The sequence below is a fragment of the Poecilia reticulata genome, chromosome 13, assembly GCF_904066995.2.
Source record: "Poecilia reticulata chromosome 13, P_reticulata-male-v2, whole genome shotgun sequence".
Classification (NCBI taxonomy): Eukaryota; Metazoa; Chordata; class Actinopteri; order Cyprinodontiformes; family Poeciliidae; genus Poecilia; species Poecilia reticulata.
In genome coordinates, this window is record NC_088842.1 from 17518101 (window position 1) to 17531094 (window position 12994).

Below are 12994 nucleotides of genomic sequence, written 5' to 3' on the forward strand. Positions count from 1 at the left end.
TCCACTTGTGGAAAAACATATGGACCTTGAACCAAATAAATGAATGTTGAAATGTTTTCCATCGGTGCCAGTATGACTGTTCTCCTCCCATGCCTGTGAATCATCTCCAAATGATGCTTCAGTGTTTCTGCACACACACGTACACAGACACACATGAGCAATAAAGTCATGACAACTCCATAATAGCTGTCATCAGAGATGCATCAGCTCTGTGATCACTTTGCCAGCGATGCCAGCAGGAGCCGCATTTTTATCTCCTGCAGTGGAATCGCCCCGCAGCGTTCATATTTTCATTCTTTTTTTAAAAAAAGATCTGCTAGTGTTTTTTTAATTTTTTTTTTACCATAAACAAACACTGATTTCTCATAACTCCTGGCAGTAAAAGCTGAGAAGACACCAAGGAAAATTACTACTGTCATTGCCAATAAAAGCTTCAGAAAATGTTTTTTTTTTTTTCATATTTTCTGATAAAAAAATAAAATAAAATAGAATCAAAACCACAGATTCCTCAAAGAGTTGTTGTAGATGGTGATGTCTGGACAGATGATCAACACAAATGGGCTTCCAGCTTTAAGTACCATGGACAGCGCTGCGTGTTTGTAGCATTCATGGTGTGGGCCATTTTTTGTTCTACTTGCACTCGGACATTTCAGGTCTGAACATGTTGCAATAACATCACCTCTCCTCTCCTCTCTTCTTTTTAATTCAGGGAGAGTCGACCAAATATTTTTGTCTGCTGCACAAATACAAAAAATATCATCTTTGCAGCACAAATCAGGAGCTGCACTAGAGATACATCTGAAACATGTAGATGTGCCACTCTGATGTGTGCAGCCCTTTGACAGTTATACTGAGATCACTACTTCAGGGGCAGTAAACGATTAAACTTTTTAAATTGTCATTCATATGATTCACTGGGATGTGTGCAGGTTTATTTAAAACTCAGCGGGCTCCACAGCATTCTTATCAGCTACTTTTTCCACAAAACTGTGAGTATTGTATTAGTAGTTTGCCTGAAGTCAGAAACAGATATTCTGAGGAGTGAGCTGCATGGCTAAATTTAAAATGTAACATTGTGGTAGGTTTTAGAGCCAGAAGCAAGAATAAATAGGCTTCCTTCTGTTAACTGGGAGCATGTGCGTGTGTGTGGGTGTGTGTGTGTGTCAAGCTGAGAAGAAAGAAAAAAAGCTATTTTTTTTGTCTTTGCCAGATTAGCAGAAGTTGAGTAACAAAGCAAAAATGCTCAAAGCAAACCAAGAGAACAAACCCTGGTGGGCAACCTATTAATTCATTATTTGGCATCACAGAGGGAGAATATAAAGTAAAATCTTGTCACTGACATAAGGAGAAAAAAAAAAAAAAAAAAGACCGACAAACGTTCTATGCACAAAGTGAAATATCGCGATGCGGATCAGTGGATGCTTATGAGGAATCTCTTCATTAGCTCAACGGAGCACGGTCTCTGCACTCAGCACAGGGGATTTACTGCTGTGTTTCTGTAAATCAGAGAACAGACACACACACACACACACACACACACACACACACACACACACACACACACACACACACACACACACACACACTCTCCATTGCGCTGTTGGAGCGCTTCCATTTCTGCACTACAGTGGCGGCTCCTGAAACAGAGGTGAAAACAGATAAGGAGGAGAAGCGAGGAGGAGAGGTTATTTTTAGAAGCAGAGAAGAGGTGACTCGGATGATAATGAGAAAAGGTCTGCAGGTTTTATCGAAATGAGAGAAGGGGTCTTCACAGAGGAGGCCCTCTCCAACAGACAGACTCACAATCATGAAACTGTTTCTGAGAAACTAAAGACTGTGGATGATTAAAAAAAAACAAAAAACAAAAATAACACTTTCATTGTTGATTTAGTGTAGATGAATGAATGGATTTGTTTGGAAATTATATTTTAAACAGCAACATAAGTAACATAAGAATATAATTTCAAAAATGAGATGTTACAAAACAGCAAAAACCAAAATGTTAACAACAGAAATCAGAATAATGAACCTTAAAAATTTTAACAAAGATGAGACTTTAATCAAACTGTGTTAAACTTTCTCTCAGTTCCTTGTGCTACGTCACAAATCAGCTGCACACACTGCAAGTATTGGAGTCTTAGGAAATTAATGACCGGTTTCAGTAGAAACACACATGAGAGCAGTTTAATGCCATAAAACATAATCATGCACAAGATGATGGAGACATTAGCTGAACCTCTGCCCCGTCATTATGTTGGCTGTGCTTGAAATCATCCCAATTTTTTCATGTTGCTTCCAAAAAGCCAATTTTTGTCTTTCAGACCACCACTTATAGCCAGTTTTATGAGGCTTTCTGTTATCTTACGTTTATGACGCTTGGAAACAGACAACTTAATATGGAGCCACTGAACTGTATCTTTATGTACTTTTTTTTTTGCAAGAAGCCCATAATAAAAATGGAATTTATTTGGTTTAATTTCAACCTGCGCTAAGATTAGTGGTTGGAGACTCCTGCTGTAGATGATCAGCTAAAAGATTAGGCATCACTAAGCCCTGCTAGCCCTGCTGTTTGCGAGGACTTGAGCAATCTTTCAGCTGTGCGCACAAGAATCCACTTGTGTCTTTCTTCCACCCATCTAACATCTCACAGGGTACCAAGGAGCCACATGTGAGCAGAAGGTGGATCCGTGTGGCTCCAGCCCGTGCCATAACAACGGCACATGCTACGGCCAGGGCCCCGGGCCCCTGGGATTCGGCTGTAGCTGCACAGCAGGTTTCACCGGCCCCACTTGTGCCCAGCTGGTAGACTTCTGCGCACTGAACCCCTGCGCCCACGGCGTGTGCCGCAGCGTGGCCAACAGCTACAGGTGTCTGTGTGTTCCAGGTAAGCTGCACAGATGAGCATCAACGTGAAGATGCCACTGAGCTGTAAGCATAATCAGCTGAAGTCAAAGGTGACACAGTTAGTATTGATAAACGAAGACTTTGCTCATTTTATTTCATCCTTCAACCCTTTACATCTCAAAGTGTAAGTTGGTGTGTCTCACTATTTATTCTTTTCTTATTTGTTACAGTACAAAGCTTTTATTTGTCACGATTACAACCACGTTTTCACCAGTTAAACTGCACTCTTTCGACTCTGAAATATGAGACATTTTCAAACAACCGTATGTCATTTTTATGCTTCAGCTGAGCAAGAACTAGGGAGAACATGCAACATGCAGTGTTTGGAGGCAAATTATGGCTTCATGTCTAGCTAAAACAAATTTATTTAAGTAATGCAAACCACGTAGTATTTTCCCTTTTCAACAAAAACCTTTATCCAAAAATATTAAATCAAATTTTGCATGACCACACTAAACCAAAACAGCAGGGACTTTACGTATAAGTTTGAACCTGGTTTGTAGTATTTGGCTTATTTCTAAAAACAAAAGGATTTTGATCAGATGTTGTCCATAGCAAAGATAAAATTAACTGAATATTAAGTTTTTCTTATTGTTCAGAAACTTACAAAATAGGCATTACCAAGTTGCAATATGATGCTGTGCAAAACCTTTGAAACGCAACTCTAAAGATGATATCACCATTATTGTTCACAAAGTTTGATATTGACGATTAACAAATACACTTGAAACATTTATGTAGTTTCTCCAATTTACTAAGTGAAGTATTTTTAATAACTTATTGCTATCAGCTTATTTTTCTGTAACTATTAGCCATTTGTATGACATTTTCTTTCAGAAATCCATCTTCTTATTCGCAGCACATCCCAAATCTTTAGGTTGGTCTCCATCTACGTAGCATGAGCATGATGTAGCATAAACTAAATATAGCCTAAAACAGATGATAAAAGCTTACTGTATCTGAAAAGACGTTGGTTGGTAGCAGCGGCTCAGCCTTGGTAGAAGGAAATACTGCCTGTTATTTTTAGCTGGCATGATTTGTGAACCCGATGCCTCTGTGATCAAATAAATTGGGCGGAATGATGACTTATCATTATCCACCGTCTTGCAATTACCTTGCCGGGATGGCGAGATGGATGGCTTTCTCAGTGGCCTATAAACATAATTTGACACTTTGCCCTGAGTGCTCTCAGTTTGTACAAGCTGTCAGTGGAGTGTGTACAGCAGTCAGACTTTCCCTCTCTGACTCATATTTACACTCATCAGAAATACAGATGCTTCTTTTGTCTTTTCTGTGGCTAAAACAAAGATGTACAGATAGTGGTAATGCATGATAAATTGGACTTAAAGTTGTCTTTTAGATGTTTTGGTAATTATCCAGGCAACGTGGATGGTTTCCATTTCCATCAAAAATGAAATAAAAAAAAAACTTTGAATGATTTCATTTAAATTCAGCACATCAGGATCTTTCCATCTGCTGCTTTCCAACTGTTCCGATGTCTCCCCCTCTATAATTTATTTGTTTTTTGGGTCATTTTTCCATTCTTTAATTTTTCTGTTCCGCTTGTCCTTTTGTCCTTTCTCTTCTTCGTCTTCCCTCTGTTTACCTCACCTCATTTCCCTCTCATTCTCTTTTGTCTGGTTGCCATGGTGAGGTGCCTGACTTTATACGTGTGTCCTTGTGTGTGTGTGGATATGTGGCTTTGCATGTGAAGATGCTGCCGTCCAATCAAGGGCCTCTTTAATGAGACTGGAGAAATTGATGGATAGTAATTATCGTCCCGGTTTCTCCAATGAACACACACACACACATGCACACACCCACCCACACACACACACACACACGCACGCACACGCGCACACACACACATGCACACACACACACACACACACACACACGCACACACACATACACACACACACACACACACAACATGAGGTAAAATCGTCTCCCCGGCTCACAACAACATCAGCTGGTGTGCGAGAATGCGAGTCTGTGAGCCTTCGCGTGTGTTGAGTTCTGCTAATTTGGCTGTTTGAGAGAGAGCTGATAATGTAGAAGGAGCCTTCTTCCAGTTCGTGTAATCCAGTCGACATGAGAGGCTGCCGCAACCACCAGCCTGCTCACAGACAACAGGCCGAGTCCTGCAAAGGCACTTGACATTTCACTGGCATTTCACAGAGGAGAGCCGAGAGGCTCTAGCTGTGCTTCTCATTAAGTCCGTGTCTCTTCCTTCCCTCAAACACACATTAGTCGGGGCCCAGGGAGAGATTGCTGAACCTTCAGTCAGACAATGGGACACAGTTGAGGAACGGGACATGATGGAAATAGGTTGCTACAGTGCAATGCAAAAGAACCTTGAACTATTTAGTTTTGTCATGCTGCAGATAAAAACCTGAACTTAGATTTAGGGAATTTTATGCCATAGATCAATACGAAACAACGTAAAGATCTGAAGTTGTTGGAAAAAGAAAGCTTTTTTAACATTTATTCATTATTTTATTTTTATGAGTGTAAATCTGAAATTTGGAGTGTGAATTTGAAGAACCATCTTCCAGTGTAATTACAGCTACAAGTCCTTTGGGGATGTCTTTACAAACAGATTCTCCGCTGGATTTACATCTGAACTTTGACTGGGTCAAAGTCAAACTATGAGTTGGTTTTGCAGAGTGGTCGGACCCTGCTACCATCAATTCAAGTTGTTGGTGAAAAATGAATGCATCACTGGATGGAAATGAATCTTGTGACATCAGAGACGCGTATCAAGCCAATGCCACAGTGATTGTGAGCTACATTCAGAGTTAAAGGTGGTTGCAGCTTTTTTTTTTTTTTTGGCCAGGCAGTGCATGTGTTTCTTTGTCTTGGTCAGTCCCATGAAATTCCAATAAAATACAGATCTCAGCTGTAATGTGACATTGTTGAAATGTTGCAGAGATATGGGTACTTTTGCAAAGAACTATATGCATCACAGAGTTTTCTTTCTCTTTATTCTTACTTTCCACAGATTTCAATAATTTGAATTTTGACACATTCAAACAAAAATATGCACTCAGCTACACCTGACAACAATAGGCTTTGCTCATGTCACACTTTTTGATATTAAAATAAAAAAAAAAAACATTAAAGGTTCTGATAGTTTTCACCTGCTATTTGTAGCTGTTGCAGGCTCATAGTGCCTCAGCACATAACTGCCATCCTATGGATATACAGTGAACTGCATATAAAACTGCAATGCAAGTCCTGTCGCCTCAATGCTGATCAAACGGTGTGGCAGAATAATTTGCCTCCTGCCTGCTATCTGCATTTCTCGTACAATGAGAGGGCTCATGAAGTCATCAGTGGTGTCATGGCTAGACTGGATAAAGAAAAATGGTCTTGAGGCAAACGAATCATGAAGGAGAAAGGCTGTTAACGTGACGCCAAGAGGTGTTTTCTCCTGCAGATGAATGCTATGACACTTCTGGGAAGCTCCTGGTGTGAATTGTAGATGACAGTAGACAAGCTGCTTTCACACTTTGCAGCTGCTAACAAGATTCATTTACAAACACTTTCAATGAAGCAAAAAAATGATAATAAGAATTTGCACTTCACAGTTTCTGCTCTGGAAAAAAAAATCCACATGGCAGTATTGTATGATTTTTAAGACTCTAACAACACCACTGGCTGCCTTTTCCAGGCTACCATGGCTTGTACTGCGAGGAGGAGTTCAACGAGTGTCTGTCTGCACCCTGCCAGAACTACGCCACCTGTAGGGATCTCATTAATGCCTACGAGTGTGTCTGCACGCCACAGTTTGAAGGTACACACACACCCGTACATCAACTTCTACACTCTTCACAACCTGCATAACAAATTGGTGCAAGTTCATTTTGTGTGTGTATTTGCAGGAAAGCACTGCGAGATCTACAAGGATCCCTGCGTGAATGTACGCTGCCAGAACGGAGGTCGATGTGAGAGTAGTGGACTTAATGCTTCTTGTGCCTGTCCATCCGGATATGTAGGTACGCAATAATGTCCCGGATGGGTTACACTATGACTTTATGAGGCCTATGGATGTTGGGAAAAGAGTGCAGACACAGAATATAGTGAATAGAATAAAAACGAATGTAAACATCCTGAAATCCAGGTGTCACAGCATAAAGTTAAAGGTATGTCGAGACATTCACATTTGCTCTAAAGTAAAAAATAAAATAAATATCAGACTGGACAGAAAGAGTAAATTTACAACATAAGATAAATAGTACATCACAGTAAATGAAAAAAATGTTAAAGACATAATTGTAAACCACAGGAGAATTGAACAAACCAAAAGAGATGTAAAATAGCCAAAATCATCAGGAGAAATGGAATCGCTAAAATCTTTTTAATTCAGATAAATAAAAAACACCTTGTGATCTAACCATATTCTTGAAAAAAAAGACTAAATTAAAAAAATCATAAACTTAAAAGAACAAAAAATCCCAACCAGTTTAACTAGATCACACAATGAATGATGGCTTTGCCTGTTAAAGTTATTTTACATACCCAGTTTTTATATACCCAGATCTAAGAAACATGGGATTTTTTTTTACTTTACTCTATTTTCTCCATTTCCAAGCTGAACCAGAGCAAGATGCCTTGGGCCGACACCGGGGACATCAGCAGTATTATACAAAGACTTCGGCTGGTAGAAATAGATTTATACTCTGGAGAGGAATAATACTGAGATCAACCCAGGTTCAACTCTACTAATGACTCAAAACAATGACCATCTCTGCATTATACAGAGATTTCAGCCAGTACAAGAGAAGATTCAGTGACTGGAGGTTAATATCAAGATAAATGCTGGTTCTAGAAATGAAATAACTTTTCTTCAAAACAGTGAAAGAGGTTGCATTCACCTCATCAAGCAGTTCAACCCTGGAGCTCGCTGGGAGCTAAGCCGAAAAAAAGTCTCACACTTCGAATCTGACAAGACGAGTAAAAGGAAAAACCCTTCAGGAAGAACAGCATACACTGAACTGTTTGTGCTTTGAACCATAATAAATGAAAAGTTAAACAAGATATTTCTTGCGTATTGAGGATTTTGATGATGGCCCTCATCAAAATGTAATGGTTGTTGCTGGTGTTCGCAATTGTGACTGCATGGTGTCTTTTATGACTTTGTATTGTGTGCTTTTATTTTGTAATAACTTTGAGCGACCTTACTGCTGATCTGTGCGATACAAATAAACTTGATTCTTTGATTTTCAATAAGAATCAATCAATGCATCAATCTAACTTCCGCTTAATCTAAGCAGCCTTCCCTCTCCCTGACTCCTCCGGCTCCTCCAGGAATATCAAGGCCAACAGGCATCTCCTGGGTCTTACTCTGGGTCTCCTAATTAGACGCTTGAGCCACTTTAATTGGCTCCTCTCACTATCCTCTGCCTGACACCCTTAGCTGAGATGCAGTTCACTCTAAACATCAACGGTGTAGAGGATTGTGAATATTCTGATAGGTAGTGGGATGCCGTTGTTTTAGTTTTGTCTGTAAGTACAGTCATTGCTTGGCCTGTATTGTGATCCCAGTGGTGTTTTTCTGTCAGGTCATCAGAGAACTCTGAGTAACCTACCCCATTCTTGGTAATTAATGGTTTTAGTTAATGGTTTTAAGTGGTAATTAAGTTAGGTTTTATACCATTTTCAAGTTGGTCTTGAAAATAGTATACAACCTAACATAATACACACTTTGCTTGTGGGTTTCTTGGTGTCTAGAGAATCAGTGGGAAGACACTGATCATTCTGTAAATGACTGAATTAGCTCCACACATCCAGATGGCAAAAATATTTTACTTTAATTCCAAATAGAGCAATTAATCCTTTCAAGACTGAGAAAAGAGAAAATGTCTGGAGGACAATGAATATTGGTCGGCAGGGCAGCAGCCTAACATCCACTTTCCCTTCTTGGTTTTATTGTGCCACTCACTTCTGACTGTAACCTTAACTGTCTATTCAGGGGAGGAGTGCGAGGTTGACATCAATGAGTGCGAGAGCAACCCTTGTCACCACGGTGGCACCTGCGTCGACCAATCAAACGGATACACCTGCCACTGCCCGCTTGGGTGGGTTGGCCCCAGCTGTGAAATCCGTAAGTCGGCTTGTCAAAAAAGTCTTTTAAGCTATCAATCAAAACTTCATGGAGAGACCTTTGGACATTCCTCTGTGTGCCTCAGACCTGCAGTGGAAACCAGCGCACACTGAGGACACCCTGACCAACATGCCTCGACACTCGCTGTACATCATCATCGGAGCGCTGTGCGTGGCATTCGTCCTCATGCTCATCATCCTCATAGTGGGCATCTGCCGCATCAGCCGCATCGAGTACCAGGGATCATCGCGCCATGCATACCAGGAGTTCTACAACTGCCGGAGCATCGACAGCGAGTTCAGCAATGCTATCGCCTCCATCCGCCATGCCAGGTATGAGGAAACTATGGTGACTAAACAGAGGGAGAGTTAAATGGGTTAAATCAAATCCCCTTTCAGATTTTATGTTACTTTTGCCTTTTGTAATTGGTCTATTTAAAAGGTATTGATTATTTATTAGAATGATTACCTCTTTTATTTCAGTGCCTGACTAATTTCAGAACAATGTTTTTTTTTATTTTTTATTAATCTTCTCACTTCAACCCGTTGATCATTTTGGATAGAAAAAAAATCGAACTTGTGATGAGCTAGTGTAAAAATAGCATACTCACATTCAAAGAAATGTGCAACTGAGTTGGATAGGGTTTTAGATTTTCTGTGCTTTTATTCAAGATCATAATTTACAAAGTATACAAAATGTGCCTGAGTATTTATGCATAAAGCAAAATCCACTAGGACACAAACAGGTGAGTTTGGTTTAGAGAACCATGACTGGTCCACACAGAGCCATGACCACAAACCAACAAAACATGTTTGGGAAGATTTAGGGAGGCCACTGCGAACCTGGTCTCTCCATCCATCCATCCATTTTCTTGCACCCTTGTCCCTCAGTGGGGTCGGGAGGGTTGCTGGTGCCTATCTCCAGCTAACGTTCCGGGCAAGAGGCGGGGTACACCCTGGACAGGTCGCCAGTCTGTCACAGACCTGGTCTCTCATCCAGCATCATTGTCTGACCTCATGAATGTGTTTGAAGATTGTTCAATTCTCCCCATAAACAAAACACTAAAACCTGTAGACGGTGTCAAACTTAAATTGAAAATCAACAATTACTAATATTTGTCTTACTCACAAAACCTTAATCAGTGAATTACACAAAGACTGTTTGTCAGTCAAACCAATCTTGCCACCATGTCCTCTAACCTCTAACCGATTTATGCTCTCTCGTTAGATTTGGAAAGAAATCTCGGCCTGCCATGTATGATGCCACCCCCATCGCCTACGAAGACTACAGCCCAGATGACAAACCTCTGGTCACCCTCATTAAGACAAAGGATTTGTAAAAGTCCGCAAACTCACACCATAACAAGCTGTCTGTATAGTGCATACGCAGATACAAACTCACATCTATCAAAATGAAAGTATTTCTTAAAACAAACATAACAGCAAAATCACATTTGAATGTAAAGAAATAAAAGAAACATGGCGAAGCTAAAAAGAAGCAAATCTGGAGTTTGATACCATAGCTATTTTCCTGAGGATAAGGCTTTGTAGTAGCATACTTTGCAATACTTTTAAGTTACAGATGCTGAGCAGCATTTGCAGTAACCTCTGCTGCACAATAAATAGTTGATTTTAGTCTGAACCAGACGATCTGTAGGAATGGTCCAACAAATAAATGCAGTAGACGGCATCAACAACAGTCCTTTGGAGTATTTTAGAATTAGCCACACTTCAGTTTCTTTTCAGTATCAGAAAATGTAAACACCTGCAGTAGGTTGCCTTACTTTGTGCATGAATAAATTTGATGTTCTCCTTTCAACATTTTCAAACCCTTTGTAACTGGTTGTTGCTCTGATTTTTATGCAGCCTCCCACAGTTATTTGCACCACCAGTAAATGTTTACTCAATGCCTTAAAATAAATTCATGTTTTATTGCATATTGAAGCTTTATTTTGTATTCCATTTTGCGGTGAAACTTTTCAAATCCTCCTTTTTTCCAGAGAACACAACTATAACATTTCACAAGGATGAAGCACAGAGAAAGAAAGATCTTTGGGAATTACTCTGCAGGTTTTCTCTAGATTGTGTAGAGTCTTAGGTCTTCTGCCATGCCCTCTCTTGCTCACTTCACCATAGTTATTCTATGGGTTTTATGTTTGAAGGCAGGAGAGTAGAAGAAGGTGGGTTTTGTGTCTGGTAACCCCTTTCTGGGTTGATTTGGCCTTAGGTTTTGGATTATTTTTGCAGTTGAAAGATTCAGTCATGACCTGGCTTAATTTTTCTAGGAGAGGCCCAGATTTTTACTGAAATCTCATATTTAACATAGTTCAAAAAGCCATGTTCACTAATAGGTTGTTTGGAAGCTAAAGAAACATAGAGCTTCCACCATTCAGGGGTGGATATGAGGGACATTTGCATAAGTCTTTATTTTTCTTTATCTTTATAGAGGTACGGTAAACCTTCGTCTAATCTGTTCAACTATTCCAGTTCAAGTCAATGGTGTTAATCCCATTTCCTACATGTTTGTTTGTGGCGGTTACACAGAAAAGGGTTTTCCTGTCATCCCTCTCAAACAACCAATAAGTATTCAAATTGTGTTAAATAGTTATCACGGAAACCAGGGGACCAAGAGAAGCTACTCTTTGCGACATTTCTACAATAGGTGTTTTTTCTCGTCCCGTATCATTCTGCTCGCTGTTCCAGGTGGCGTATTAAGTCCTCAATGAGTCATTTTGATTCACTTCCAGTAGTTTGAAACTTTGAAATTATTGCTCTGATTAATAATGGGCAAGCTTTACCAAGTATTATCTGTTTATAAAGATCTACCCATGTTGCCTCCACCCGAATGACACGTTCTCCCGTCTTTCCCATTTTTAATCTTTCAGTATTGAATTATGCTACTTCAATAAAAAATACATTTGCTTTAAGGCTTTCTGACATCTTTAAGAGGAGTGTCAATAACTGTGGACGGCTCTGTAAATGCAGACGTATTATTCTCTGTCGAGACTGTGCCAAATGTTTTCTTTAGGTATGCCGTGGTTAGTCGACAAAATCCGAACGTGTATAAAATACTAGTCACACCGGGTTTTTCTTTTTATATTCGTCCTGTTCTATACAAGTTTCTCAGTGGTGTATGAATAGTAAATTAAATGGGTCTACTAGAACTACCCTACAAACCTACTCTATGTATTTCAGTGACATATAGGATAATAGGTGGATATATTTCTCACTGCACAGAAAAATAGATGGTTTCACACAGTGTACCTGCTAATCCCAGTGTACAAATTCACCTCTCATACCAGCAGTGCTGAATAGTTTCTGTATGTATGTTTTTTTATGAGATTGGGCTCTCTAAAACCACTGGTGAGGACTACAAAGAGAAAGAGGAGATCAAAAATGGTGGTACCTACTCTAGAATATACTGTTTGTGCTTGTGTGTTTCTGCCAGTGGACAACTTCCTGTCTGTGCAGCTGTGTCATTCCCCTCACGGTCGGACAGCGTGCTATTGAGTGCAGCAAATCTCACTATTTATTTTTCCTCATTTCAAATACACGTAAGACATGATTACCTATTATCTATGTTGAATTATGTAAACAATAAAGTGTTCATAGTCTTATCTCATCGTGTCCTGAGTGAATTTCATTTCACTGCATGTGTGGAACTAGAATCTCTTCCGTATTACTCTCCGGCGTTCATTTTTTATACTCCAGAGCTGCAGCCATCACACTGGAGGGCGAGCCATGGGAAAGGCCTTTTATGGAGTGTCAGTGATGGGAACACACTGGCTGACCCCGGGCCTTGTCCAGATGTTCCCGCCTGTAAACATGGCTAAACACAGACTGTGACTGTCGTGTCTCTGTGCACACCTAGGTATGTTTTGTATGGAGACACGTAGGCACTCGTTCCAGGAGGAACAGATGTTCCTCGCTCTCACCTTTACTTATGGTCTGTTCTGGAGAACTGCGCTTGACCTTTGCCCTC

The 12994-nt window shown here is 40.1% G+C and overlaps 1 protein-coding gene across 3 annotated transcripts in view; it reads left to right on the plus strand.

Annotated features, from left to right (window-relative positions):
* The window catches only part of dner (delta/notch-like EGF repeat containing), a 48116-nt gene extending 35487 nt beyond the window's left edge, over window positions 1-12629 (plus strand). For 2 of the 3 annotated variants that reach the window (XM_081615004.1, XM_008425405.3), the window contains 6 exons: window positions 2651-2884; window positions 6581-6703; window positions 6792-6905; window positions 8882-9013; window positions 9099-9345; window positions 10241-12629. In XM_081615004.1, the coding sequence (XP_081471130.1) occupies window positions 2651-2884; window positions 6581-6703; window positions 6792-6905; window positions 8882-9013; window positions 9099-9345; window positions 10241-10352 (962 nt within the window). In that variant the 3' untranslated portion in view covers window positions 10353-12629. The remainder of the gene's footprint in view (window positions 1-2650; window positions 2885-6580; window positions 6704-6791; window positions 6906-8881; window positions 9014-9098; window positions 9346-10240) is intronic. The other variant, XM_081615005.1, reaches the window with a different exon arrangement.
* Window positions 12630-12994: the final 365 nt, after the last annotated feature.